The 7,680-nt window shown below is 32.5% G+C and overlaps 1 protein-coding gene across 1 annotated transcript; it reads right to left on the bottom strand.

The window, feature by feature from the left end:
- Window positions 1-1,561: 1,561 nt before the first annotated feature.
- On the bottom strand, window positions 1,562-2,116 carry LOC111385483 (uncharacterized protein YnbD-like). The gene has a single exon (XM_023009875.1). The coding sequence runs from the start codon at window positions 2,114-2,116 to the stop codon at window positions 1,562-1,564; it is 555 nt and encodes a 184-aa protein (XP_022865643.1).
- Between the last annotated feature and the right edge of the window lie 5,564 nt (window positions 2,117-7,680).

Below are 7,680 nucleotides of genomic sequence, written 5' to 3'. Positions count from 1 at the left end.
AGGGATTCCAATGGAACATGATACGTTCTACAAACCTACTTAAAACACAATAAGGATATGAAAATATCTTATTAACCCTTAGATTTCAGTTCATAACTCAATTCATTCACATGATTACAACTAAAAGTATTTACAAATTATATTCAAGAGGAAATAAATATTATTGTCTGGGTAAGATTTTGAAGTTGGATTGAAACAGCCAACCAACCAGCTCTCTCTCTCTCCCTCCCTCCAACGAAGACAATGGCAACAACAACAATGAACAAAGTCTTATTCTCAACCATTTGGGGTCGCTACAAGAATCCTTTTTCTCCGCTCCATTTGATTCATTGCTAAATCTAAAGGAAGATTTAAAACAATTAGATCCTTATCAACTACAACAAGCCGTGTAATAGCACATATCAGAATTCTGAATTAGCTAGTTATTTGATCTCGGCCCAGCCTCTCCATGATGATAAGTGTATTTTTTTTATTTTTTTATTTTGTAGCATGTGCTGGTATGTATTATGGGCACAGGGGAATAATTTTGATGGAACTACTCCATTGATTATGCATGAGACTAAGCAATGCCACCATGTCTTTTGAAACTACATTGACTCATGATATTATGGAAGAAGCAATTCAAATTAACCATCATTACCCCTTAACAACTGCAAAGTAACAAAGTTCAAAACTAAAAAAAAATCACAAGCCCTATGGAGCAATATGACAAGTATATTTAAGTGATCCATGGAAAAGGGATTCTATCTTTGACTGTAAAAATATGAAATCTGAACCCAACTTTCCAATACTACGGTGGTGCATAGAGAAGAGAGGGGATAAGAACTAAGAGCGCTAAGTGCATGTTTTGTTAGTGATTAGATTAAAATTTAAACGATTATAAATTAATGGGTCCAGCAGAATGTGTGGACAATAAATAAATAGTAGTTGTTAGTCCCCGAGTAATGTTTGGACAAAATGTATGTTCGACCAGAAGTGATTAAATTATAATCACTTCCCAAACAAGCACCAAGTAGACATAAATGTCATTGATAAAAGAAATTGTTGCCCCATAGAGAATAAAGAGGATTCAAAGTGGAAAAAAATTGTTGCTTTGGTACTTGGCTTAAGAGGTGGCATTTTAATGTTTCACCAGGGAATGACATTTTTCTAGCAACTGCTTGCTCTAAAAGACAACTGGAGAAAATGTTAATCCTGATTTTTATCCTTGGGAATATATGATTTGTACAATATGGACAGTTTTTAGAAAGCCTTTGAGTTTCTCGTGTTCCAAATCTTGGGTGCCTCGTGTACAGTGTTATATATATATAGGAGAAAGGCATTTACAATCTTTTCACAAATGTCGAAGCATCAACCCTTTCGGTAAAAAATACACCATCCCAGTAAGTAAATCAGGATTGATGCTCGCGAATGATACAGCTATATATCGTGCATTTTGTGACGTGTAATGTAATCAACCACAATACAGCTGAAACACGAACATAAAAACAAGTAATATTCACGGCTAGTCCATATTTGGATCATTGACTAAACAAGAACGATTATCATTGGATTGAAGAGATCACACCATACCATATGCGCAGTGGACAAATACCGGTATCTTCTGAGCTCTCTTTCTACAAGCCCACTTCACAGCAGACTCAATCTCAGCTGGCTGAGGTGATCGCGTGTCCCATGTAGGAATGCAAAAATAAGCATGTCCCGAAAGCTCCATTATCCTCGGAAACTCACAAGTGCAGTCGATAATGGCTGGATTACCAGGTGGCAATTTGTCGAGCGAATAAGGCCACCCTCCAACATATAATCCTTCTGAAATCTCACTATACGGAGCCTCTCCACTTCTCAACCTCCTCAAAGCTGAAAATAGTCTAACAAAATATAGATATGGACTGAACATAATTAAGGACCAAATGGGAAATCTCCCATCTGTTCCTTTCCCCAAAAGTATTGGCAGATTAATGGATGGATGTGCAGCAATTGCAACCAAGAAAGACACCAAAGATGCATATAAAACTGGAATTGCTGGCAACATGAAACCACGATTTCTTAGATATGTAAAACCCATGAATAAAGTAGCTGCCTCTAAGCCTATAAGCATAGTTATACCCACACCCATCTTTCTTGAACAATAGACAATATTAAAGTAGAAGATCAATACATTTTGCACAGTTAGTCAGTTCCACAGTTACAGAAATTTGAAGAAAATATAGTCAATAAGAAAAAGGAAATTTTGTACAAACAATACCATTTATATGGATAATTATGAGGATTCAGGATTGCAGATTTGGTCCGGATTTCATGAGGAAGTACGAAGTTAGGGCTCTTAATTTTGAAGAAAGGAAGCACAGGGGGGTTTGAATTTCTGACGAGACCCAAATGGAGGATCATTCGACTCAGTGGACCGTTGAGTCGCCATGTATACAATATTCGTGAACTCGTTGGCTTCTATTCATTATTCCATTGAGTTGCCGTGAATACAAATATTCGTGAACTCGTTGGCTTCTATTCATTATTCCATTGAGTTGCCGTGAATACAATATTCGTGAAATCGTTAGCATCTACTCTTTATTCCATTCCCCCTCACTCAAGTATGCTTTGTAAAGAGAACATTTGTGAACTTGTTAGAGTTAAGTCGATCACTTTTAACAAGAGTTCAGGTCGTGTTCAGTGTGGGTCATCGGCAAGAGCTTTTGTCGGACTTGGGATAGATTATTTTTAAATTAGATGGAGTTAAAATCGTGCATGAATAACTTTTTTTGGAAAAATTTATAATATTAATAAAATGATAAATTGTGATGAACTGAAATATCAATTACTTGATCAAGTAGCAATTGAGCATATTTATGATGGATTCGATGCTCTGGGGCTTCCCAATCCTTTATACGAATTAAGATCTCCATTGTATCTTATTTGCGTCTACATTTGAACGCGAACAAAATTCTAACACTTGCTCTAAAATCAAATTCCAACGTTACAATATTAATTAGAGATGTTAGTAGACTTCGTGCTATAAAAAATTAATTGAATATTGACGCTCTTTTGTTCTCAAAAAATGAAGTCACTCCAAACCTTTTGAAGTTTATCTCCTCTATCATTGTAAACATGTTGCGAGTAAAATATATGGCCCCGTTTGGTCCCCATTCTTTTTCATTGTTTTTCCTCTTTTTTATTTTCAACCAAACAATCTTTTATAAAATAATATTACACGTTAATCGAAAATTTTTCATTCTTTTTCAACAACACATTTTAAATAAAAAAAAAAAAAAACTATTCCAAGCCTTAAAATTTGAAAAAATAATAATAAAATGGGGGGCAAATGGTATCTAATTCTACTGGTATGCCACTGTACCTATAATCAATGTACTTTTGTTGGGGAAATAAGATTTAAGTACAAGCATATGTAATAATTTTTACTAGAACTAACTATTGATTTTTTTTTTTTTTTTATATTCAGGTATCCACCTGACAGTGATTAAATCCTGGAGTCTACACCTTGGTCCCTCAAGTTGCAGACAGGTTAAACCGCAAGTTGTACCCCAAACTGATCAGTGCTCAAGAGCCCTCCAACTAATCTGTCAAAGTGTCAAGCAAGTCGTTTTCCCATATTGGTTACGGGAGCTGTTTAACGCTCCCCAGTCCCCTGTATCTTTGGACTTACATTTCGTACAATTCACATAAATGGCTTCCATAGTATATATGTTACTAGAGTATTGAAATCTAATGCATTTGAAAATTGGGTTATAGCAAATTTCGTACCCTCAAAATTATACTTGCAATCATTAAATAAACTAAATAAAATAACATAGTAAATCTTTTCAGTGTATATATATATATAAAATAAAAAGTAAGTGAGAACTTTAAGGCAAGGAGGATAATAGTCATCAACAATTCATTAGTGGCATAAAGAAAATTTCAAAAATCTTCTCACTTTAAATGCAATTTCTCAATCATAATCTTGTAAATTATTTTCTAGGTCGTGTGCGTTTCGGGAATTGTAAAACGTAGTAATAAGTGATTCATGGCCTTCATAAAATTTTAGCCAAAGGTAAGTTGAGTTCAATATATGACTTATATCGATGACAAATGTTTAGACATCCATTTTCTTATTTGTGCAAAATTCTTGAAAATTTGTTTTATGCTCAGTGATATTATAATATAGTATTCCTAATTCTTTTGAATTGATCTTGAATTAATTTTTAACCCATTTTACACAATTATATTAAAAAATTTACGAACACAACGTCCACGAAAAAGAATACCACCAACATCAAGATTAATAATCCAAAACTAATTTATCAATTACTGTTCTATTAAGCAATGCATTGTTAAATATAAAACTAGGAATCTTATTGTCACTATGAAATTCTTTAATAATACTCATTAAAGCTTTACAAATATTCTTAGAACCATGAAAAAATTTAATTAATGGGAAAATTGCAACGGAGGACCCCAATCCTTTTATTTTGTTGCAGAATATATCTTAACCTTACATTATTGCAGTCGTAATCTCAAACCTTTAACTTCTATTGTAGCCAGAGTCTATCATAGAGTCCATGACAGACTCCATCCGTTTATCCGTTAATTAACCCTAAATTAATGTTTCACTCAAATTGACAAATTAAATGAGGGGTAAAATGGTTAAATTAAATGTGAAAATTTTGAGATTTCTCTTCACTTGTTTGTCAAAATCCCAAACTTAAACCCCGGTTTGGTAGCAATTTTTCAAATCAAAATTTTGATCGTTATTTCGCCATTCCAGTTGTCATTTTTTTTACTTCTTCACTCACAAGTGAAATCCAATTTTATCTCTAACGATCAAAAAATATATTCTCATGATCAATACCGAATAGCACTAAGTCTAATTATGGATCACGCCCCCCAGGGCACATCCGAGTTGGTGGATCAATCACCTTTGGCGCGCTCGCAACCTCAGCGTGGAGAGTTCGATTCATGGTGGGAACCTTTGATCCAATAAAGGGGCAATTTATTGGTGGATTAATCACTATGGAGGAAAGCTCTCTTAAGGCCACCGGGTGGGAACCTGTGATCCAATAAGGGCACAACCTGCGATTTATCTCCGCTAGCTATTGAGGAGCCGGTGGCTAGGGGTTCAGGATTTAGTCTGGCGAAACTGGAACACCTGGGTTTAAAAAAAAAAAAAAAGGTCTAATTATGGATCACTATATGGTTTTCTAAAATCCCAGAATGCTTCAGCATTCCAAAATGTCGCAGTTATTTTTTCACCAAAGCAATCAATCTCTGCCATTTGTAGGCATCGCGAGAGCAAAATCTCCTGCTAGGACTCCATTTCTAACATGTTATTACTGCTAATATCCACGTGGTAGCTATCATCTTGAAATGAATTGTCATAAGCAGTATTCATTTCTGAACTCTCTAAAGTCAATTGTGAAGTTATCTCAGGTTCTAATGAGATATGGTATGAATATTCGTTGTGCTTATCAGAATTATTCACCTGGGACCTGTATTTAGAACATGGTGTAGTATTTACGGGAGTCTGAGTTTGAGATGGAAGAAGAGGGAGATGATGTTTCCGAAGAATTTGTTCCATTTTTTCAAGCAATCTTGGAACCCAGAACTGTCGGATTGCTTCATGAAATTTATACAAAGTAAATCCCAAATTTCCACATTCTTCACTTTTTCTTAACTGAGTTGTGATTTTTTATTTTGTGGGGTGATTGGGGAAGAAGATGTTCATTTTCATTTCATTTCTTTTTATTATTATTATTATTATTATTTTTTGGGTTTTTGATTCTAAAGTTTTCAAGGAAGAAAATATAATTATACCATTTTACACCTCATTTAATTTGTCAATTTGAGTCAAACATTTAATTTAGGATTGACTAATGGATGTAATCTATCAAATAGACTCCGATTACAATGGAATTAAAGGTTTGGGATTACAGCGGTAAAAATGAAAGGTTAAGGTGTATTTTGCAACAAAATAAAAGGTTTGAGACATTCGTCATAACTTTTCACTAATTAATTTAAAAGCAATAATTCTTTTATGCATTGCCATCAAAGTGCGTGCATTTTTGTATTTTTATCGTTTAAATTTATATATTATTCTCTTTTATGAGGCTTTATTGTGGAAAACAAATTCATCCGCAATAAATACCAATAAAATTACGCATGCATTGTCAGCAATTTTTCAAGTTAAAAATTTTTTCCAACTAAAATAAATTAGCTAATAAATAACAAACTAATATAAAAAATTTATGTTAGTTTTTAAATATTTTTCAATAACCAATCTTTATTAATTTTGTTATTTAGACTATAGCAAGTAAGATTTTTTTTATTTGTTTTTACAATATAAAAATGTCAAATGAAGTATTTTCTAAATTTCACAATATTTTATTAATTAACTAAAAATATTTTTTATTTATTTGATGTTAAGTGCGGAAATAGAAGATAATAATTTTACTAGTATAAAACAAATTATCTATAGAAAGACATTTAAGGAAAAATAAATAATTATAAAATAATAAGTAAAACATTATATAATGTAATATAGACGGTGTGATTTGTTATTTCGCTTAAGTATATTTTTGTCTGTTTAACTATTTACAATTTCATATTTGTGCAGAAAGTGTAATTTGTAATTATTATGTAAAATGTAGTATATTAATGTAGATTTGTAAAATACGATTGTAGATGTTTGAATCTATAATTGGTTTGAAAGGTCAACACCAATGATATTTATGATCAAAATAATGAAATAGTGGTATTGTCTGAATTGTTGGATGATAAGATTGTGAGTGGTAGTAGTAATTGCGATAAGATATCTTTGTTGGATGAGTACTGAGGAAGCTTTTTAGACTCGATAATCAATTGGTTTTCTTTAAATAGTCATATTGCCTTCCTATTAATGGGAGAATCTGCGAAGGTGTTTGTTTCGCAAACTAGGGAGCACGTAGTCACTAGATAAACTGATTAATTGGGGGTAGTAGTTTCGGAGGCTTGAAAGACTTGTCCAATGTTGGATAGAGTTAGCTTAAGGGAGCAGTTTGCAGATTCAGAGCCTGAAGGTCACTCGGTTCTAAGAATACAGATTTAAGATCAAAAGTAAGGTAAAATTATTGTCTTTGTTAAATTTAGAAAGAATTCTTCTGATATCTTGAAAGAATTGTAGGGATTATTATTGTTCATGTTTGCAAAAAACTTATCTAAATATGTTATTATTCATAAAGTTTGCAAGGAATTATTTGAATAATGCCAGGTTATACAATTAAAGGATTAGATAATCTGTTAGATAGATTAATGGAAAAAATAGAAAATATTTATTCTCAATTAGAGATTATGGATATATTATCAAAGGAATTTGATAATCTTAGTAAATTACATGACAATTATATTACAGATTATGCTAATTTATTAGATCAAAGGATGAAATTATATATTAAAACTCGAAATGAGAGAAATAGAGGAATTTAAAACTATCCCAATAAATTAAGGATATCTTGTGCAATATATGATAAATTATTTCATTAAGGGTATAATAGACATTTTATCAAAAATGAATAGTAGCAGGTCATTTATAATAATACCCCCATCAAAACGCGTGCCGTACACGTACCACGCGCAAGACCACAGCCCCGAAGCAAAAGTTAAAAGAATGTCGATGCATTAACAATCGTCAAACTCAAACCCTATCTTCTCTTC

This window comes from Olea europaea, unplaced genomic scaffold, assembly GCF_002742605.1.
Source record: "Olea europaea var. sylvestris unplaced genomic scaffold, O_europaea_v1 scaffold3173, whole genome shotgun sequence".
NCBI lineage: Eukaryota > Viridiplantae > Streptophyta > Magnoliopsida > Lamiales > Oleaceae > Olea > Olea europaea.
This window is presented reverse-complemented; position numbering and strand designations above follow the sequence as displayed.